This window comes from Pimephales promelas, chromosome 16 (genome assembly GCF_988280905.1).
Source record: "Pimephales promelas chromosome 16, fPimPro1.hap1.1, whole genome shotgun sequence".
NCBI classification, from domain to species: Eukaryota; Metazoa; Chordata; class Actinopteri; order Cypriniformes; family Leuciscidae; genus Pimephales; species Pimephales promelas.
Window position 1 is genome coordinate 18,282,375 of NC_142784.1, and position 24,012 is coordinate 18,306,386.

The 24,012-nt window shown below is 36.7% G+C and overlaps 2 protein-coding genes across 4 annotated transcripts in view; both read left to right on the forward strand.

Moving 5' to 3' along the window:
- The first annotated feature begins 4,759 nt into the window (after positions 1-4,759).
- LOC120478724 (galectin-9) lies at positions 4,760-8,184 on the forward strand. The gene is made up of 7 exons (XM_039670815.2): positions 4,760-4,916; positions 5,133-5,221; positions 5,327-5,531; positions 6,724-6,843; positions 6,966-7,054; positions 7,160-7,316; positions 7,991-8,184. The coding sequence occupies exons 1-7, from the start codon at positions 4,881-4,883 to the stop codon at positions 8,135-8,137; spliced, it is 843 nt and encodes a 280-aa protein (XP_039526749.2). The 5' UTR covers positions 4,760-4,880; the 3' UTR covers positions 8,138-8,184.
- A 4,383-nt stretch (positions 8,185-12,567) lies between these two features.
- nf1a (neurofibromin 1a) overlaps positions 12,568-24,012 on the forward strand; it is a 77,986-nt gene continuing 66,541 nt past the window's right edge. For all 3 annotated transcript variants that reach the window (XM_039670689.2, XM_089121132.1, XM_039670691.2), the window contains exons 1-3: positions 12,568-12,856; positions 20,071-20,214; positions 22,853-22,936. In XM_039670689.2, coding sequence (XP_039526623.2) covers positions 12,797-12,856; positions 20,071-20,214; positions 22,853-22,936 — 288 coding nt within the window. In that variant the 5' untranslated portion in view covers positions 12,568-12,796. The remainder of the gene's footprint in view (positions 12,857-20,070; positions 20,215-22,852; positions 22,937-24,012) is intronic.

Sequence of the window (24,012 nt, forward strand, 5' to 3'; positions counted from 1 at the left end):
TCATCCCTCAAAGCTGTAAAGAAGAATATGGCATTCAGGTCTGGACGCGGTTGCCATCTAGGGTGTCCGTCTCTGAGAGAGCAGGTCCTCTTTCAGAAGAATGGGCCAGGGAGCGGCTGTCGCAAGGAACACCAGTTCTGGGAACCAGGTCCGGTTGGGCCAATACGGCACAACTAACAAGACCTGCTCCTCGTCCTCCTTGACCTTGCAAGAAGGCACACTGGGGGAAACCCATACTTGCGTAGGCCTAGAGGCCAGCTGCGTGCCAGAGCATCCGTGACGAGGGTCCAATCGGTCAGAGAATAGAACAACTGGCATTGAGACATGCCCGGGGTGGCAAAAAGATCTGCCTGTGCGGTCCCGAAGCGCCTGTAAATCAGCTGGACCACCTGGGGATGGAGTCGCCATTCTCCCGGCAGTACCTGCTGCTGTGAGAGCTTGTCGGCTGCACGGTTGAGCAGGCCCGGAATATAAATGGCACCAAGCCATCTCAGATGCTTCTGACTCCAGAGGAAGAGATGGCGGACGAGTTGTGACATGCGGCGGGACCGTAGACCACCCTGGTGGTTGATGTACACAACGGTCGCAGTGCTGTCCGAACAGACCAGTACATGCTTGCCTAGTAGCGGCGATTTGAAGCGGCCGAGTGCAAGGTGTACTGCTAACAATTCGTCGCAGTTGAGGCCCCAACCACAGACCTGAAGCTGCATGTCCATTGTACGTGGCCCCCCGCAGAGGCATCCGTGGAGACCACAGAATGTCTAGTCAATTGTTCTAGGGGAACGAAGGGTCAGATGGAGAAACACAATGCACACAGAAGGAAGCAAATGCCTTTAAAGACACCATTTTTGAAATTTCTTAATACCTCACAAACATAACCATAAGCTGTGTACATACCCCCTCCCCCTCCCGTTTTGTAAGTTTAAATGTGTGTGTGTGTGTGTGTATATATATATATATATATATATATATATATATATATAAATTTCTTATTTTTTCTTCCCCCCTGCAGTTATCAGTTCATAAATACACATAGGCATATGTTACACTTAGGCATATGTCTTATGTTACGTGTAACACTCTGTAAGTGGTGCTATAATCCCCCCTCCACTTATGTACCAAGGGTCTCAACAAAATGGGTTGAATGGTTACGCACACTGTATATAAATGTAATATTTGTCTTGTAAAACATTGTGTATATATTTTTTGAAAAAGTTGTCCTCCGAAGAGCCGAGGTGGTGGCGGGCCAATAAAAAAAAGAAAAAAGGAAATATACTTGTTTGAAGACTGGTGTGGTCCTTTCATTTAATTACCATTACAATATCCATATTACCATGCTTTTCCCAAAACCCTGGGGCAGACCTATCGGTATTCACTAAAGTCAATGTCACTCACCACAGACAATGATGAGCAGCTTCGAAGTCCGTTGATAACTGTTGATAACCGTTGGTAACCATTGATTGGTTGTTCCAAACTCATTAAAATTACTAAGATCATGTGTGTGTGTGTGTGTGTGTGTGTGTGTGTGTGTGTGTGTGTGTGTGTAATGGCATGATGCTAAATATCCAGCATGTTTTTAAGAATTTTGAGAGTAGTCTAAAATTCTATTGAAGTTCTGAGCCTGTTGATCGCCAACTATAGTAGAAATCATCACAGATCCATTAATTTTGGTTGGATTTTTATATTTTTTTTCTGTGGAATGAATATAGTGTTTGGTGAAAAGAATGGCATATTGACTGATGTCATTAGGGGAATAGTTGATTGCCAATGAATAAAAGATGAAAATATTGGAAAAAAGTGAGAAAACAACAAAAAAATGTTTGCATTAAATTGATACAAAATCATGTAGAAATGTGTTTTAAGAGGTCAGCACGTGTTCTGTGTTTCTGGAATAAATTTATTGACAGCCTACCCAACCCACAAAGGATTTGTGGAAAACCATTTTTCACATTTTTTCTGAAAAAAAAATAAAGGGTGCATACACTAAAATGGCCACAAGATTTTTTTCAGGATATTTCCGGCAGAGCAGTCCCTCCAATTATTGGTTCTTGGGGTCAAAGTTGACCGGAAAAAAAATGAAAAAAAACCCCCCCCACAAAATCAAAACTATGGCAGACCATGTCAGGTTCAACCCATTTTATTGAGCTTTTGTGACTTTGGCTCCCCGACTATTTTATGTTGTGTTGTTTAAAGATGTGTGGCGGCAGTTGACCGTGAGGGTCTGCCGTCTTTACTTTCGTTTTTGTTTTAAATTTATTTTTAAAATTGTTGAACGTTCACTGGTTCCTGCCTCCTCCTTCCTATAACATCTGAACATCTCCACCTCGTCCTGCTCGTTGTGTAAACACACACACAAACACACAATTTGACATACATGCTCCGCTGTTACATTGTTACAATTAAAACTTTAGTGACATTTTTATTTGTGCATGGTAGAAAGCAAATACTGATACTGACATAATGACATGCAACAAATATGGAAAATTGAACTACATGGTTGGATAACAATTGATAATGGTGATATTAGGTGACATGTATTTGGGTATCTGTGTACAGGTAGCAGGAGTTTGGATTAGATTGCATAGCAATTTAACACAGCATAGTGTTACATAGGCCAACTTCAGAATGCATAACACAGTAATGACTTAGCATTGAGACCAGGCTATGCTTAAAGGGGTCATATAATGGTACACGCACTTTTACAAGTTGATTGTAATGAAATGTGTGTTGGCAATGCCTGTACACAACCATCATATAATGATGAAAATCCATCCAGTGTTCTTTTTTTTTTCATCCTCTTATGTTTCCCCCTGTCAATCGAGCCGTTCAACACAGATCAGTATATGGTAGTCAATTGGGATTGAGATCTGTTTGATTAAAACATTCTTCCAAATATCTTCCTTTGTGTTCAGCAGAACAAATAAACACATAGAGGTTTGGAGCAACATGAGGGTGAGTAAATACTGACAGAATTTTCATTTTTGGGTGAACTAACCCTTTAAACCGCTTATTTAAAAAACGCAACTTGATCCAAGATAATTAATCAATTACAGGCCGATCTCAAATCTACTTTTTCTGTCAAAATTGATAGAAAAGGCAGTATCTTCACAACTATGTTCCTTAATTTTTTTTAGAAAGGAATGGTATCTGGTATAGAATGGTATCGACCAAAAGTTCAGAATGGAGTACCGCAAGGCTCAGTGATAGGAGCATTGCTGTTCACTCTGTACATACCACCCTTGGGAGATATCATTAGGAAGCATGGAACTAGTTTTCACTGTTATGCTGATGATACTCAGCTCTATACTTCTTCGAGCCCGACGAAACGGACCAATTCACAAAATTAACAGAATGCTAGATGATATAAAAATTTGGATGACTAGTAATTTCCTATTACTTAATTCTGAAAAAAAACAAGACTTTTTACTGCATACATTAACCTAGAATGCTGTCTAACAAACGACTGCTCTGTCAAGTCTTCATCGTCAGTTAGGAACTGCTCTTTGTTACCAAACTTTCATTTGAAAGCCACGTTTCTAGCATCTGTAAAACCGCATTCTTTAAAATTTATCTAACGAGAGTTCAAGAGATTTCCAAGACGCATGCGCGAGAACTTAGCTGAACTGCAGTAGAAGATCATCGCAATTCTCGCGCATGCGTCATGGAAATCTCTATAAACTCTCGCCTCAGGCCTACAAGGAAGAAAAGGAATAGTCAAATAAAGTTGTTTTCTTTTATTTTTGTTTTTTTTTTTCGCACAAAAAGTATTCTCATCGCTTGATAAACTTATAGTTGAGCCACTGTAGACACATGGAATATTTAAACATTTTCTTTAATGACATTCTGGGCTGTCAAGTTTCATTCCCTTAGCCAGCCTATGTAGCAGTGATCCACCTCTCAAATTTAATCAAAAATATCTTCATTTGTGTTCCGAAGATGAACGAAGGTCTTACGGGGTTGGTACAGCATGAGGGTGAGTAATTAAAGACTTAAATTTCATTTTTGGGTGAACTAACCCTTTAAATCTCACATGGTATTGTTATTGTATCATGCTATCAAATGTCTTACCCGTTGCTGATTCTAATTACGGCATTAAAAACCCTTGAGTATCTTTTTCTGTGATGTGTCACAAACATTTCCAGAATATTGTAAGGAGGTTTTTATGTGACAACTTAATGATATGTTTTTAATGGTTCTATTGTGGTTAGGTTATATTAGTTTTATTTTCATAAGAGAGTTTACAGAATGTTAGAGAAAGGTTTTGGCTAGACGACAATGACTAAAATAAGTACAACACTGTTCTAGATGTATCGAAATGTGCAAAATGAAGATGTATTGAGTTTGGGGCCTTTTTAGATGATTCAAGAGTTTTTATATATACTGAATCTTATTTTCATGCCTGGGGTCTGGTTCCATAATATTTCTCTGGACTAGTGTTATCTGCCTTTATTCTGGTTTGCATTTAACTGTCTGGTCAATAATATTCCCGGTACTTTCCAGGTGCTTTCCAGGTAGTACTTTACAGGTAGGTCTATCTATCCAGGAACAAATATTCCACTATCTCCCTGAAATATCCAATATGTCCTTTTTGTGACTTTCTTGCTTTTCTTTGGTCATATTATCAGTCATGCTCTTCATTATCACGGTTACACCAACACCACTCAAATTTAATTTATTACCTATAGCCTATTTGACTGTTTTTAGAATTACCTGTCTTTATTCTGGTTTGCATTTTAGCTGTCTGTATGTATAACTTTTGAATAATTTATGGGCAGGCTTAATATCACAGCTATATATAGGCTACTCAGCATCATGTTTGATCATCCTTGGTACCCAGCCGAAGATTCACTTTGAGACTGAAAAAAGTAAGAATTGGCAGGATGGCAGTTTATCAGCAACAGCCTTTTTGCAAACCAGTAAGTGACATTTTTAATGTAATGTATCTTTTATTATAATATATCTTCAAAATTTGGCACAGGGATTACTTTGAAACACTTTTCACTCAGAAATAGCTATTTTAGTGATTGAGGTATGCAGCAACATTTAGGGCTATCTTGTCAGATTAATAACTTTATTAGTCTTCAAAACAAAAATACATAAATATTCTTACTGTATGCACATCTCCAACACAGAAAATGCCATTCACTGGTCCACTCCTGGGGGGCTTGCAGGAAGGGAAGACCGTTGTCGTAATTGGAAGGATTTTGGCAACGGCTGGCAGGTAAATAACATTTTAAAGTATATATACATAAATATATTATATTCACAGAAATATTATAAGGTCATCACTATGTTTTGTACACAACTTTCATTCTGTGTTTTGCAGATTTCATGTGAACCTTCAGTGTGGTTCTGAATCCAATGCTGACATTGCTCTGCACTTTAACCCACGCTATGATGGCCTAGCAACTGTCGTGTTGAACACTTTGCAGAACTCTAACTGGGGTTCAGAAGAACGCAAGTCTGACTCTTTCTTACTCCAGAATCAACCATTCATCCTCCAGATCCTTGTTACCAAGGAGACATACAAGGTACGACATCGCACCACTTGATCATGCTATAGCAGCTTTTTTGGGGTGAAACTCTATCACATGTCTTCAAAATGTAACTCACCCAAAACATTTATTTCATGCTTCAAACCTTATTTATTGTGGCAGTTAATTTGCCAATGCCACCAAAATCGCCCTTGTGTTTAAAAAATCATCATCTGAGCTGTACCAATCAAGATGTTCAAATGTTTTTCACCACACTCTAAAAATGGTTCATTTTATTTATTTATTTATTTAGTACAGGGACAGTGCATAAAAAAACTTTGGGTCAAATATGGACAAACAGAACATTTTTTAAATAAATTTTTTACCCAACGTTTGGGTTTGTCCATATTTAAACCAAAGTTGGGTCCATTTACCATTTATATGTCTTCATTTTTGTCTAACATAAACTATTTCCACAGTTTAATTGGAAATGGACATTTTTATACATTTATTTTTCTTAGTAATGTGTTACTTAAACAGAAAACACCCATTTGCATGTACATTTTGTTTAACACGTTTCTTACACGTAACTTAAAAAAGTAACCTGGTTGCCTTAAAATTTAGAGTTCATTGAAATTAAAAATTCTAGTTAATACAATGAAGGAGATTGGTTTAATTAACAGACTCAAAATATTATGTTGCCTGAAAACATTAATTGTCTTAATTGATTTGACAAAAGAAAAAAGGGATTTTTTTTTAGTTTTTTAGTAAAGAGAAAATTCTCATACAATGACTTTCAGGCAAGCTCCATGCTGGAAACTTAATTTGTTGACTTGATTGTAAATTTCATTCATTTGCCAGTTTAGTAGACAGTAGACACTGTAAAGTAAACATAATGTTATAGATATTAACCAAATAAACATGTAGGTTCGACACATTTTGACAATTAAATGGATCATTTGACTTTCACTCAATCCTGAAAGAATGTTTAGAAGTTGTGAAGACAGTTTCACAGAGAATCACAACAGGTATTTTGTTATTCTGCAAATAATTGAAATTGTACTTTTTCACATTAGAACGTGTGCAGTTTGAACAGAATTTAAGATATGACTAAAAACAAATTGTTTAAAAGAACCTTACTAAACTTATCTCATTCAAATCTCATTCAAAGTGATTGTCTTTTTGCCAACAAAAGGTTAACTCTATGGCAAGAGAATCATTTTGCTTATTGTACAATGGTTCTCCATAGATAAGTGTCAACGGGAAATACTTCATGGACTATAAACACCGTATTCCCTTCACTCGGGTGGACACAATCGTAGTGGATAAATTGATGGATCTGGATTTCATTGGCTACCAGAATCCTGTGGTGAGAACAAAACAATGTCTAACAATACTGGCCTGTCATTCTAATTGTTGACCCCTTTATTTTTCTATATTTAACGAATGTATAAAAATCTTTTTTCCTTTTATGTTTTTTCGTGCAATCAGGGGGTTCCATACAAAGCCGTGATCAACGGTGGACTACAGCCTGAAAAAGACATTGTCGTTTATGGAGTTCCTAACCCTGACTCAAAAATGTGACATAAAATCCTTTGTTTCAAGAAAACACATTACATAAACATATTTGTGTAAACATACAGTTTATGACAACATATCCACTCTTCTGTTCCAATCTTCATTAGGATGGAGTTCAATCTCCGTCATAGATATGGGGTTGCATTTCACTACAAATCCCTTTTTGAGGAGAACGTGGTTGTCTGCAATACCTTTGAAAATGGGAAGTGGGGGGCAGAAGAAAGGTCTGGAGCTTTGCCTTTTAAAAAAGATCAACTCTTTCAGGTAGGCAGAATTCTTATACTATTTTTATTCAAATGTTTTGACTCATGTTTGGTTCAAATCTGAAGTGTATGTCACTGGTTCTAAATACCAGAACCTTATAGGGTTCTGTCAGGAGTTTCAAATTTAGAACCTTTTAGGAGTTCCCACCATGGGTTGTGCTTCGGCTCTGCGTGACTATGCGGAAGAATATGGTTATCCTAGAGGCTCAATCTGACTCTCTGAAACCTTTTACTGTAAATTTCTTTAAAGAGATTACCAGATTTATGGAGGACAGGGTACATCACAACACAGGACTTTATGGAAAAATATCACTTTATTGACAATTTAATTTAGAAAAATAGAACCATTATGTAAATAAGCATTTACAACACATACACACTTCTTTTTTTTACTAACCATCAGATGGCGTAGCCGGAGCAACTTTTCTCTATTTACAGATGCCCTGTAGGCTATGAAATTTCCTGTGAAAACCAGCTACATCTAAAATAAACACATACAATAGGCTTACCATAGTAAATCAAAGTAAGACAAAGACAAATAATTGATGTATTGACTCATTATTTAAGTTTTGACTGAGCACATCATAACTGAATTCTAATTTTTAGGTGAGCGATCCCTTTAAGAGTAAAAAATATATATCTTACTGTTAGTTTTGTACTTGTACTGTGTTACAGGTCACCATCTCCTGCAATAAAGAGCAGTTCACTGTGTGGGTGAATGGCCAGCAAGCACACACTTACAAGCATCGCTATGCTAAACTGGAGGACATTGATGTCTTTGAATTTTATGGAGACATGCAACTGTTTTTTGTGAAAATCTAACAAGGATCCAGGTTTATTGGAAGTGCTTATTTACAACTTCCCCTAATGTGTCGTATAAATTTTAATAGATAAGATTAATTCTATCATGTGATAAAATCTATCATACTTCCACTTCTTTGTCTCAAGGTGACTAAACTTTGCATTCTAGATCTAACAATAAAACAAAATAAATCTTAGTTCCTTTTATGTGGCCATGAGACGAACTTTCAATGTGAATTAACCATCTAACAAACTTTTGACTTAATGTACCCTTGGTCAATGTTGAAAATTTCTGTTCTTTTAAGGGATTGACTGAAATGTTAACCCCTTACAAACTGTTTTTGAGGATATTTTGCTGATGTCACTAACAAAAGATGATGAGGGGATGGGGCTTGCTTTAAACAATGTAACCAATAATATTGATCGAGTGTAACATGATCAGTCATAATGAAATAAATAGTCACGATGATTCTATTTTTATGTGTCTGGCATTATCATATAAAACACTGTACTTCTTATTTGAAGTTGAGATTCTCTGAGGATTACTCGAGAACTCCCAGGTGAAATAAAGAGCATATCTGAAAGACATTTACTGAAGTCTGTCTGTAAGTCTGTTTGCCGCAGCAAGAACAAGTAAATTAGAATTATTAATTTAGCACCCAGTCGACGTCGACAGGAGACGCGCTCGGGTACAACTTTGGCCGACTAGAGTGAGGATTATTGAATAGTTAGGTTCAGGGAAAATCCATTACACATTATTTTCAATACAGTCCACTATCCACACAAAAAATGTAGTTAGTAATGTAATCCATATTTTACATAGCCTATTTAATGTAATGTAATCAGATACTTTTAGATTCCTTTTGACTTAACTTTTTTACCATGTTGGTTTTGAATAGGATCTTATACTATATTGATATAAAAATACAAAGAGAGAAAAAAATCCTTCTTTGGTATCAACAACCTGAAAATAAATATTACATTACATAAGTGTTTCCCAGGGCGGTGTTCATGAGTTTAATGAAACGGTATCTATTAAATCATACAAATGTACAATTAAAATGAACAATTGAATTAAAACAATCAAAATAAAACACTAAACATGATGAAATATTTTATTTATCTGCATGTAATGTGACCAATAACCAACTTGAGAGAACCATGAACTTAATTCTATTATTTATTATTATTATTGGCTTATTTTTATTATTGACCAAATTTATTAACTTAAAAAACAACAAACTGGGGAATCCCCCCCATTCCATGTAAATATGAAATGACATGAATTTGCATGTTTGAAAGTCAGTTTGACAGTAATATAATACATGGTTATGGCTCACTGAGTGATAATTCAAATAATGAATGTGTCCGTCAGGAGCTGATTAGACATGAAATGTTAAGAAAACACTTGTTAAAAGTGAAATGAATTGTGTAAATGCAGTGATGTGTGCTGCTGTGGAAACTGCTGTGGCTCTCAGTTTTCATGACGGTCACATGACAAGTGGCTGTGTGTGCAATTCCACAAACCCAGAAGACCTTCTGATTATGAGCAGGCTTTTTTTTAGGATGGAAATTTTTAAAGATAATAAAAGTATTGGGGAGAATCAAATAAATTATGAATAATTTACAGAATAACGTGTAATCAATAAAAAATAGCCGTAGTCTGATTATACTGTATTTTAAAATGTAATATAATTTATTACAAGTAAACTTAATTTTTGGGATCTAATTCTATGTAATCCAGAAAAATCAGTTACTCAGCACTGCATATACACATACTTTCTAACCAAATACCAATTACTTTTGCACTCTGCTAAATATATCTTTGAAAGTAGAGATCTACTCAGCAGCATTCATATCAGAGGATCAATGTGACCTTTAATTATTGTGAAATTTACAGACGCAGATGTCTGAACTCCCAGACTGATTTCACTGAAATGTGTCCTAAAAAAATAGGAAGAATAACATCCTACAATACTAATATATTATGTACATGAGTATATACTCTAAAAAAAGGACGAAAAAAAATGGAAAAGGCACTGCATAAAATGTTTTTTTTTTTTTAATCCACACAAACATTTCATGCTGAAATTGCTTACAGCAACACCGGTTCCTCTAATGTTGTTGGGTTAAAATATATATATTTGCTTGGCTGTCATGTTGTGTAGTTATTATATTTACTTCTATGCAATTGAATAAATAATTAAAATAACCAAGTTTATGATGTGATTTTTTAGAACAAGTGAACAACATGATAATTCATTCCTAAAACTGAATTGGATTATTGGAATCATACAGACAGACCGACGATATAACACATAGGACCTTGTGTTATCTGAATCTACTAAATATATTGTTCAAAAGTCGCATTGTTCCAAAAACATTTCAACATACGCCCTCTGGTGATTATAAGTAGGTTAACTTTGTCTACTCTGTTGATGTTCTATTTAGATTGACCTCAAGATGGCAGCAGAGGTCTGCTTACATTTCTCATTAACGCCTTCATTCATAATTTCCAGTTTTTCTCAGTCGCTTTGGTACATTTCTCGCATCATCCTCGACATTTGTAAAACAGTAAGTGCATTTCTCAAAACAATTCGTACATTCTAGCAAAACACCATGGATTTCCTGCAAAATACAGTCTCTTGCTCAAAAGTTCATCTCTCAAAAGTAAATATCTGTGTCAATGAAGATGTCAGTGCCTGATCAGAATGGCAAGTCCTTGTGTCATTGTGTACGGATAAGACAGTCAAATTGCTTAGTCATGTTGTCAATAATAGGCTATAGCAGTGTAACTCTGGAGGGAGGTTCTGATGTAAACTATGGCTAATGTTTTGATGACAATTATTGTAAATTGTAGGTTACAGACCTTAGTGTGGGAGTTTCAAGAGAATGGACAAGATTCACATATGCTTTTACTGTTTGTTCTGTAATTTGTTGACAGACTATGTCATTGCAATACAGAAAGGGAACGACAGCACTGCATAGCACAAAGAAAACTACAACAACAACAAAAACTAAAGTAAAATGTGAACAGGATTTAGAAAAAAAAATCTAATGTAAATGTATAGAAATATGTTTGATTATGACAACTCGTTCAACCATTTTGCCTGCAAAGACTTATGCCATCAACTAAGCCTATGTTGTGGGGGGGGGGGGGGGGGGTGAGACAATTCAACAGAGACCCATAATACATTTTGATAAACATGACATAAGCAATTGATAATGCAGGAAACAGCATATAAACGTACATAATCATTTGCATGGAAGCAAATATAATTTAATGCCTAATCTGATTCTTGAACATTAATTTGCATAGGCCTATAGCATTAATACATGTTTTTGTTTGTATACAACCACATGTTCAAAAGTTTTAAAATGTCAAAATTCCTCCAAGATGGTTGATCATTGTAATTATTAATAATGAATATGAAGAAGCTTTGGATTATGTCAAGAAAAACACACGTGATTTTTTATTTTATGATTGAATCAGAATACCCTCTGCATTATGTTTGAATAATTAGCAAACTATGTTTTTTTAATGTGTCTGCATCTAAAGTAATTCATTTACCAGAAATGCCAGACTTTCATAGTTGATAAGTTACTGTAGACATACAGATAGGCAGACAGATAATAATAAATGGACAGATAGACAATAATAGATTGACAGACAGACAATGATAGCTAGACAATGATTGATAGACAGAAAGACAGACAGACAGATGATAGATGGAAAGATAGATAGACAGACAGACAGACAGACAAACAGATAGACAATGATGGATATATATAGACAGACAGACAGAAGATATAAACAGACAGGTATAGATAGATAGATAGATAGATATAGATAGACAGACAGACAGACAGACAGACAGACAGACAGACAGACAGACAGACAGACAGATAGACAATGATGGATATATATATATATATATATATATATATATATATATATATAGACAGACGATAGATAGACAGACAGAAGATAGATAAACAGACAGGTATAGATAGATAGATAGATAGATAGATAGATAGATAGATAGATAGATAGATAGATAGATAGATAGATAGATAGATAGATAGATAGATAGATAGATAGATAGATAGATAGATAGATAGATAGATAGATAGATAGATACTTTGTAGATAGATGATAGATAGACAGACAGACAGACAGAAGAAAGGTAGATAGATAGATAGATAGATAGATAGATAGATAGATAGATAGATAGATAGATAGATAGATAGATAGATAGATAGATAGATAGATAGATAGATAGATAGATAGATAGATAGATAGATAGATAGATAGATAGATCTATCAATCGATCGATCCATCACGAGTAAAAGCACATCACCACATCCCCATTCCTCTTGCAATGTTCCAGTTCTTCTGTAGCATTTCTGCGCATGCGCAGCCACACAGACTGAAACCAGGGAGAGAGAGGAGGATTCAAACTTCCGGTGGTGTGTCATGGCGGCGTGGTGGAGTATGCTTGAAGTGAAAAACTAAACCAAACCCCCCTCCTCCCTCCACCTCCTCCTCTATTCTCCTCCTTAATTATTTTGCGGAGCGGTTTAGGGGGTATTTGGTGCGCACAGGGCGAATCGGGAGCAGGAATCGGGATCGCAAAAGTGATTGATAGGAGACATAGCGGCGCGCGCATCCGCCTGAGCATGGCGGCGCACAAGCCCGTGGAATGGGTCCAGGCCATCATTAATAGATTCGACGAACAGGTAAAGAAAACATTGCTGGGGGATTTGACATTTCGAGGGCAAACAGAGAGCATGCAAATGAAGAAATGCTTAGTGCCTATGCATGCATACGCGTTGTTTGTGTTGAAGATGTGAGGTTGGAGGTTTTGGGCTTGCACTGGCCAAATACAATACGTGAATGTCTTGATTCAGGCCTGATGTGTTGCATTTGGCAGCAAAAGCCAAATATTGGCTAGTAGGGTCGTGATTGATTTGATGAATGTTCAGCTGGGTCCCTCGCGCGCACTGGCTAAATATAAACAAAAGGAATCAGACTCCCTCCCGTGCTTGTTGACATACAGAGAGAAGAGATTGCATTGAGCAGCCTTACAGAAACCCACAGTCCTGTTCACACAAACACGTTTAAATCAAACTTGAACAAAATAATTATGTCATTTAACAGTGCTTTGTTTTTGAAAGTTGTCTGAAACTTTAACACGGTGTTGAATGCAGAATAACGCATTGTATCAGCCTGAAGTGGCAATGACAGCACAGAGTTTTTGACAGGTACTTGAGCATAAGTAATATATCATGGATTTAATATGATTGTCTGTCTGTGGATTGTGCTACATAACACCATAAAGGTGCACTACATGATAGAACCATGCAAAGTTTTACAACTACAGTTTTAAAAAATAAAGGCTTTATAATGATGCACACTACTGGCATGAGCTGAAGGCTCCAGTCAGATCAGTCTTCTAGACAAAATATTGTTTTCTACTATTGAAACTATTAAGAGAACGAAAACTAAAGACGCCTTTATTAAATGTCTATACTAAATAGCTGGTAATCTTTAGCTTCTTTTAGTGTTTCGATGTGTATGCCTTCCTCTGACTTTGCTCAAAGCTATTGCTTTGTTCCTGAAAAAGTGTGCTTAGTTGTAGTAAATGTTCACGTGTAGTGTATACTTCAAATCTTAAGAGTACTTTTTTATTAGCACTTGAAGAAAATATGATAGTAATGACATGATTCACTTGACACATGATTTCACTTCTTAACACAGAGTGCACGTCTAATAATGTAAAATTAAAGTACATTTGAAATAATAGTTTTAATAATCTTTTTTTCACGCTTTTTAAATTACACTTAGTTTCATAGTTTGATGTGTTGACCAACATACTAAAATACATGTAAAGTACTCCATTTTAACTGTAGTGTTATATTCAATTATACATTTAAAGTAAATATATTTTAAATATACTAAATTGCAACGTCATGTGTAATACAAATATATTTAAATGCATAATTTAACGACATGACATACAAGTTTCAATAGATATAATGTAAAATTTTAGTTTTTCAAAAATTCTTGTTTGTATTTCAAAGACAATACAAGTAATTTTTAATTGAATGCAAAAACATTGCATTCACTTTGCACGCAAGTATAATTTAAATAATATTAATTGTTTTCCATAATAAGTACTCTTTCTGAAATTACACTAAAGTGTACTTTTTTTCCCTCAAGGGTGTTCTTGTTATTCTCAAGTTTAGAGGCTTTTCACAGGGTTTGGCTTCTCATGCTGCAGATTAGGGGCTCATAACAGTTTAATGAAAGTGTAAAAAGGAGTTTAGCCTGTTTTATCGCTAAGCCGGTGTAGTTCATTTTAAATTAGGGAGCTTAAGGCACTTGTTTGGTGGAAGCGTAATGCGCTCCTCTGTATGTTCTCATGATATGAATGACAGCTGCTCAACACAATTGCCATTATAAGCAGATTATAAATTGCAGGATTCCTGAACGGAAACCACCAGATAACACAAGGATCGATTGTTTAAGCTGATCATCGGTGATGTGTGGCTTTTTCTTGCTTGCAATAAGGCAAGTTCTCAGTGGTGGTTATTGCCTTGTCAGCAGCTATATGAATGCAAAGAGCACCTTGAAACAATGACCTCACAGATGCCATTGCATGGTCATGGAAAACGAATCTGTCCTCTCCCTGGGGAAAGCTCTGAGTCAGGAATGAGAGGTTGATGAGGCATTGTGTTCTACATAGCTAGATTTTGAAAAGCTTGTACTTGAATGAAGATGACACTTGTTTGGATATTATTTTTTCTCTTGGATGATAATTTATTTAAGAGAGAATTTTGATTTGATGTTGTTGGTAGTTTCTGTTCAATTGTTTTTGTCATAAAATATGTAAAGGTCCACAAAAGTGCCTTGAAACGCGCAGCATTATTCAGTGTGTTGGCGTAATTTCCACTGAAACAGGCAGACAGGTTGGGACATATCAAATGTTTCCTCCCCTTTTTTTTAAATAGCCAATAGAGTTTTAATTTATATCGCCACTCGACCAGAAGCCACTGAGTTCAGTAAAGCCACAGTTTCCTCCTTACCGTACGTTCACACCGCTGCTGGCGAGAGTGGCAAAATTCGCTCTCGCCGCCCTGCCAGTGACGCCGTGGAAAGATTCGTTGTGCCCACGGGTCCTTGAAATCCTTGAAAATTTATGAATCTGAAAAAAAAAATATTCAAGGCCCTGCAAAGTTTTTTAAAATAAACATACATATATATAGGTCATTGAAAGTGCTTGAATTTGTTTTGTGCAAGACGTTTTCTGGAATAAAATCCATATTATTTGTATTTTATTTAACATTACTATTTTGCCAACACTTCATTCCCTTTACATACTAGCTTGCTTGATTTACATTAGTTATGTGCTATTACGCTTTACGTTTTAAGTGTTTTCTGCGTGAGGTACTTTGTGTTGTACGTTGCCATGACATTCAAGTCCGCACAAAACTACTACGATAACCTCAATGTTATTTGTTGGATGATGTGTCCCAGATTAAGTCTTTGAATTTGAGGGTATTGAACCTGGAAGGTCCTTGAAAGGTCCTTGAATTTAAAATTAACCAAGGTGTGGGAACCCTGTCTGATGCTCTAATGTAGATTGAGTGCGTGATCTTTTTAAAAACTGTATTTAAAGGGGCCGCAAAGCAAACAAGCATGTCAATTGTTATTTTTGCTGAAAATTGATCGATGGAAAGAACTTTCAAATTATAGTGACATGTTTTCTAATGAAATAAACAAATTAAAGGCCATTTCGTGTGGTGTGGCTTTTGTATTCATGGTTAAGTGCTATTATAATTTGCATTCCCGCTGAAAAAGTGTTCTAGCACGAAAATCATGCCTATAAATAGTGTTGCGCGGAATGCGCGCCCTCTTATCAAATTCAAATGATCAACCTCCTCTATTTTGCTCCGGAACTAATGTGGTCGGAACTAAAGTTTACAGGACTGCGTTCTCTGGAATTCTCTCAAATGGAACACTTCTACATTCCGATTGGTTGCCACCAAATCGCGTCATTGCTTATTACCATAAAGTTGAACTGACTTCAACTCTCCTCGCTGCTCTCGCCGTCCAAGACGCGCCACCGGCTCTCATTGAAAATGATGGACTTCCGGCCTGATGCTCTTGCTGGCGACGGTGTGAACATACAGTTACCTCTAACCATTTTAATTTCTTAATTTCACCCATATCACTTAAAAAATAATACAGCATTCTGTGCAGAATTCAAATGGATCTGATTCATTTTCTGGTATGCGTTGACTCCCGCATAAAGCCCAGTTTATACTTGCGTATCGAACTCTCGCTATAGCTATGTTGTAGGCTGTGTGTAGTGTGCGTACCCTGACTTGCACCTCTACAAAATTGTAACAATGCATCAATTCTACGCGGACACAGTTGCTGTGATTGGTCTGCTAGAACCGCTCCCTCTGGTTTCACGTGCTCCCTTTGCGTGCGTAATTACACGTCACTGCGGACAACTACGCAGAAGTATGAATGAAAACTAATTCGTAGTCTATTGCGTAGAGGCTCCTGTGTTGGTCCAATGTGGAAGTATAAATCAGCCTTAAGATCCACTCTGCTATCAGGTCTCAGGTCTCATAATGGCATCAGTGAGAGACGACATTTGGAATGCTTCTATCTTCTAAATGTGAATTTTGTCATCATTTTTGAGCGCACTATAGATAACAGTAAGGCTAACATATTCATACTAATATCCCCCCAAAACTTTAAAGGTATAAAGATGTATCATCATGTACTCACCTAACCTCCATGTTGTTCCAAACCTGTATGACTTAAATGAATTCAGTAAGGTCCAATGTTGTTTGGATTCCAATGTTCTTAAGAATGTGTTCTTTTGTTTTATGTTTCACAGAAGAAAGTAAGGCCCCGTCCACACTACTGCGTTTTCGTTTAAAAACGGAGACCTTTTGCTACGTTTGCACCTCCCGTCCACACTAAAACGGGAAAAACGAAGACCTAAAACGGAGAAGTTTAGAAACGCTGCAGCTCCGGTTTGCGTTTTGCAACTCCGGAGGGCGTTTTAGTGTGGACGAGACAAAACGGAGAAGTTTACACACGATGACGCAGAGGCTCACGCTCGGCTCAATGATTGGGTGTCATCAGTCATGACGTCTCCTTCCCTGATTCGCCAACCACTGTTTACACCGGCGCGCGCATGCCCAGTGTTGGTGAATGGTCACGTGATCCGCGTTTTCAGTCGTTTTAATGTGGATGGAGATCAATTCTAATACGCAGACAAAACGCTAGTGTGGACGGAGATCGTATTCGTTTTAATTCTCCGTTTTTAAACGAAAAAGCAGTAGTGTGGACGGGGCCTAAGTCATACAGGTTTGATGAGGGTGATGAATGATGAGAAGAATATTTTTACATTTGGGTGAACTATCCTTTTAACATTCGAGTATATTTGGTCATATTGCAGCAATATCCAGGAAAAAGACTAAATGATAAAACATAGGTGCAAATGTTCCTGAAGTTTTGAAAAGATTAGCCAAGAAGACCCTTCCAACTGATGTGACTGGCTGCAAAGTCATATTTTTCTTGAATAGTGGCCCATGAAAGTTTCATTAAACTGTAATCTTACATAGTCAATCAAAGTCGATTAATCTGATAATATTTTTAGTTGTCTTTGTGTCTTTTCTGTTTATATACTGTCCACCATAGCACACATGAGGACGTCCTGCTCTGCCAAAGTGCACATAAGGGAAGTGATTGGTCCCTGACTTTTCTGTAATTTTAAACCATTTCTGGGAAACAACGTGTTCACTGTCCATTGGCATCCTGCATTAAAATGGATGTCAATAGGGCTGGGCTTTGCGTGCTGTGAAGAGTGTTTTATGCATGTACAGACAGTGTGTGCGTTGAGTTTTTCTCCGGTCTTGAGACTTTCATTTCCAGCCACGCGCTTTTCTCTTAGGGCCACACAGTAGTGGGCCGGAAAGAAGGAGAGAGTTTTTCTGACATGCCGCCTGTCACACTGGCCATTGCAATTGTCACACCACTTAAACAGTGCAACCAATAGTTCCTTGCTGCCTTGCACCACAAATGTAGGCCTGCTTACCTAAAGCAGATTAACAGCTACGATTTGTTGAAATATCAGATTTACAAAAGGTTTAATCTAGCTTGGACTACTTTGACACATCAGTAGGTGATGCTAACTGTGTTAAATGTGCACTAGTTAAGTTGGCACCACTGGTGGTGTGAAAATCTGTCACTAATTACTCGTCCTCGTGACGTTGCGAACCCGTAGGACCTTCATTCATCTTCAGAACCCAATTGAAGGTATTTTTGATTAAATCCGAGTGCTTTACTGATTTCTCACCCCCTCCATAGAACATGATTGCCACTTTCGAGGCCCAGAAAGCCAGTGAAGACATGGTTAAAATCGTCCATGTGACAACAGTGGTTCGACCTTAATTTTATGAAACGTCAAAGAATACTTTTTTCTGCGGAAAAATTGTGTGCAGAATGTTTTAATGCATTTTTATGGGAACTTTTTTCTTTTCTTTTCATCTCATCATTGGATAAAAAGTACAGGAAAGATTTGAAATGATGGTGAGAAGAGGGCAGGACTGGCCTGGGACATGTTGCAAACCTGGTTCAAACTTGTTTTGCCAAGAAAACACTGCAGATCAATATATCAGAGCAGTTAGTTGGCGTTTGTGAGTTGTTCGCAAGCTGTATAACTTCTAGCGCAGTCAAAGTTCTTTTGATCCAGAGAAGAGCCATAGTACTCGGAAACGGTGAAGACCAATTCCTCATCAGGGAACGCTTAGAGGGGGGAGAGGCCCCCACCCCCTCACTCCACATACGCTTCATTAAGACGGCCAGACCATGTGTGCTTTCAACACTCCCACTGCTCAGACTTTAACTGCTTGTGTGTGTTGGAAAGAACAAGAGCAGATGTGCTGGCCCCCAGGTGTGCGGCACAGGACGGAAGTCTGGAGAGCTGGAGGCTCTTTGTTTTAACACCTAAAGTTTGAGAATTTAGACTCAGGATGGGTGGGTTGGTGCTTTAAGGGGCTTGGATGTTCTCTCAGGGTTGGGTGTGTCAAATTTAAGACTGTGCGACCTCTTGCTCTGCAGTCTGTGCATCCCACATGTTACAAGATGTTCTCCACCCAGTGCTCTCAATAAAGCCAGCAGAGCCTTTGAAAGCCTGGGACACAGGAACCCAACATTCACACCTGTTCACCAGACCCATGGGTCCTCTATCATCTTAGCATTCTTTGATAAGACTGTAAATACAATGGTTAGCCTATATTTGTGCTTTCTTTCATTGTTTTTTTTTTCCAGTAACTTTAATAGATAGTCATTTGTATCAGTAGATTTTTAAAAAAATGTTTTTTTTTTTAAATAAGAAATCAATGCTTTTATTCAGCAAGGGCACATTAATTTGATAAAGTGACTAAAACCACATTTTAGTGACTAAAATTATATTTCAAATAAATGATTTTGAACTTTCTATTCATCTAAGTATCCTGAAAAACTTTTTCCACAAAAGTATTAAGCAGCACAGATGATAATAATAAATGTTTCTTGAGCAGCAACTAAGCATATTATAATGATTTCGGAAGAATCCCGTGACACTAAAGTAATAAGTAAATTACATTTTCAAATTATTCATTACAAATTATTTTGAATTGTAATAATATTTCTGTTGAGCACATAAATGCATTCTTTGTGAGCATAGGATGATTCTTTCGAAGACTGCTAAATGTATTATCAGCATTTTCTACTGCCCTGCTCTCTGGTCTATATATCAGCATCACACATTGAAAAACCTATAAGCAGTTGACCGTTAGTCAAGGCTATGATAGCATTTTTTGGATGCTTTTGAAAGTTTGTTGGTTTTAATCACTTTCTTTTTCTGTCTGTCTCTCGTTCACAGCTCCCTATTAAAACAGGACAGCAGAGCACCCACACCAAAGTGAGCACAGAGCACAACAAGGAATGTCTGATCAACATCTCCAAGTACAAATTTGCCCTCGTCATCAACGGCCTGACCAACATCCTCAAAAATGTGAACAACATGGTAAGTCCACTAGGGGTGGGAATCACAGGGTACCTCACAATTAGGGTTGGGTACTGAAACCTGGGAACCGACATGTGACTGGTACCCAAGTAACCAGTATGGAACCAGACCGAATTAAAACGCAGATTTCAGTGCCTCATTTCGGTGCCACTTAAATGCCTCGACTGTTGGTTGAAATATCTGCCCTCTGGTTCTCCGAAACGGACGCTAGCAACAGCACCGCATGTGATCGCTAGTTAACCCTTTGACATGTACGATTGTTCATGTCAATGGGTTAACAAAGGGTTATTGTTCATGTCAAAGAATAGTTGTGACACCGGTGTGGTGTCACAACTATTCTGGGTTTTCAACCACATAAGGTTTATTTTAGGTTTCAGACATTTAAATACACATAAGTATTAAAACAACATTTAAAATACACACTGATGTCTATAAAAGAGCCAATAACAATCATTTCAATTATAAATGGATGACATGTTTAGACACATTGTGTAGGTAACTAAAAAATCAATTCATCAAGTGGATGAATCGATGTGTTAGGCTAGCCTAGATGTTAGGTCTGGGAACTCATCATTGACAGGGCTCAATACGAGCCCTGTCGTAATAATCTCTGTCGTCATTATGTTAAGCCTGCCCACCGACTCTATACACGATGTGATTGGCCAGACTAGAGTTTGGTTTTTCCAGCTCAAAAGTCAACGGAGCGTTTCTAGACTACACTGGCTGCAAAATAATTTGGGGGGAGTCTAGATTTCTAGGCTAGGCCTAAATTCTAGGCCTAAATCTGACAGATTCAATATTCTAACTGCAGTGCATACTAACACCCATTGTGCGTTATAGATCAACTAACATGAATCATGATAATAAAGGTTTCTTAAATGACAAAACACATTCACTTGCATGTATTTAAGAATACAAATATCAGCCAATGACTGGCTAACATTTATCACAACAAAGATGGCTAACATTTTTTTGCAACAAAGGCCAAAGATGAATTTCTCCATTAGGAGACAATAAAGGCTAATCCTATCCTACCAATTTTTTCCCACGTCATGTTTAGTTTGGAAATGTAAAGTCGATGTCCCTACAATAACAGACTGGCGTACATCTCATAAATTATTCATTCAAGAATGTGGAAATTTACTGCAACAATAGCGCAGCGCATTAAATCCAGCTTTCGGTTGATCCTGAGCGCTCATTTTCACAGTTGGAAACTAGGGGTGCACGATATATCAAATCAATATTGTTATCGCGATATCACGTTGCTCGACAAGTCGAACCACGAACGGCATTCATACAGTTCAGAAGTTTGCTGAACTTCATACAGTTCAGCCCACTTGGCTCGTTATTCGTAGTTCGACTAGTCGAGACTGTTTTCCAAAGATGGCGCTGCCTGTATATACACAAAGTGCACTGTCTTTATAAAGTATCTTCTTATTAAACGGTCTGTACTCTTACAAAGTTCTCAATGCTTCTTTTTGCATATATGGGCCCTCATTATGTTACTGTGTTAGTGTGGGGCTATTTTGAGCCTGGTTAGTGGTATAAACTAGTGATTTCTTTTTACTTATTCTATGCCCCATATACTAGCGTTATATGCTAAACAGTTTTTAGAGATAAAACTCTTTACATTCGATTATCATGAAAACAAATCTCAGAGAACGGTTGACTAGGTAGCAATGTTTTATTAGACCAAGGTGTAATATAAACCTGGTGCATAAAAATATACCAACCTCTTTTATTTAAACATAAACCATTTGAACATCTCAGTGGTTACCAGCTTCCCTAAAATAAATTTAGCTTTTGATTTGGGTATTTTAATATGTAAAAAATGTGACCATACCAGCATTTCCCCCAATCATTTTGAGTGCTGTCGAGTGGATTTATAAACACCTTTGATTGGCCATATTGTGTGGTCATATTTTTGGCTTATACAAAAGTTCTGAGTGAAACTTAATCGAGGATGGTCACCCTGTCTGCAGAATATGCACAAAAAAGTTGCTGTAATAAGGGGAAACACTTTAAATCTACCAATCGTCTTGTGTGACCATCACCACACCCTCTGTTGTAACTTATAGTGAACGCAAGGCAAGTTAACTTTGACCCCAATACCAAAACTAGTAAGTCTGGGAAACAATTGGTCACAAAATGTTATTATGAGTTGAAATATTTTATCTCACTCACTTGAAATAAACATGAAGCTTACGCGAAGAAAAGTCTGCAGCAAGTGGCTTTGAGCAAAGACGAACGAACACGTTCAATTAAGAGTGACATTTAAGAGATAATATTGCAACTTTATACGTTGTATTGTTTATTGTACACTTATTATATCGAGTTTTTTTTTACAACATAATTAAGTTACAGAGACATATTGAATTGAGATTACCTGTTAAATCGTTACCTGTTAAATCCATTTTGTACAGCGTACAAAACTCATCCAAACAAGATGATCTCAACAATATTATCAAACTCTGTAAATAATAAATCATCTCTGATTTCATTTTCAGTACAATCAAAAATGGAGACACAAGACTCAAGGTTTAATCTGGGTTTGGATACTGTCTTTGTAGACAGACAGGTAGCTCTCTAGATTTTGGAACAGAGCTAGATCACATTTCTCTATGTTTCTAATTCATAGCGGATTTTTGGCGAAGCTGCCGAAAAAAACCTCTACCTCTCCCAGCTGATTATCCTGGACACACTGGAGAAGTGTCTGGCAGGGGTGAGTAGCTCCTCCTATTCCAGATGGAACTTTGTCTGACCTTTCGCTTGTTTTGTCTATCCTTTTGTATGTCCTGCATTATAGCAGCATTGGCCCACCCTTTGGTTTCAACTTTATTTCTGAAGGCAAAGCAAAATTGCTTTACAATCAAAATTCTTCTATTATTGCTTGTCTACACCCTGACCTGAATCACCTAAAAGACTTCCATAGATTTGGTTATATATTTTTATAGATATTGAAATAAATTTTCTGTAAAAAAAATAAAGAAATTGATTACAAAAAGAATATATATATATATGTCGTCATTTTTATTGTTTTTTCTTGACCAATATCTGTCCTTTTCTTTTACTATGTCTGTATAGCTCTACGAAATAAACTGAATGTGGTGAAACAGGAACTTCTTCATTGCCACATGGTTATAGAAAATGAATCAACATCTTGGAATCTCACCTGTCAGCTAGCCAGAATAAATTGTTCAACCATGCCATGGTATAATCAAAGCTAGATACACAAAAACAATCGTTTGGGCTCAGTAAGAATTTTTAAAATACTTTTATTTATCAAGGACGCATTAAATTGATCAAAAGTGACAACATATATAATGTTACAAAAAAATGTCTATTTCAAATAAATGCTGTTCTCTTGAATTTTGTATTCATCAAATAATCCTGAAAAAAAGTATCCTGGTTTTCTCAAAAACAACTGTTTTCAACATTTATAATAATAAAAAATCTGCATATTAGAATGATTTCCGAAGGATAATCGTTTCTTAAAGATTTCTCACAGCAATAAATTACATTTATAGAGTTCAGATGCAAAAGCCTCTAAGTGCCATTTGAAATTTTCTTTCCAAAATGATCATTTTTATCAAGCTTGTATATTTAAGTTCAGTAATTTCACTTAAATGGCTAAGTGAAATTACTGAACTTAAATATACAAGCTTGATGAAAATGATCATTTTAGAAGAAAATTTCAAATGGCACTTAGAGGCTTTTGCATCTGAACTCTTAATTTTTAAATATATTAAAGTTTTTTGGGTTAAAAATGATCCAAAATCAAGAAAATACTTTACCAGC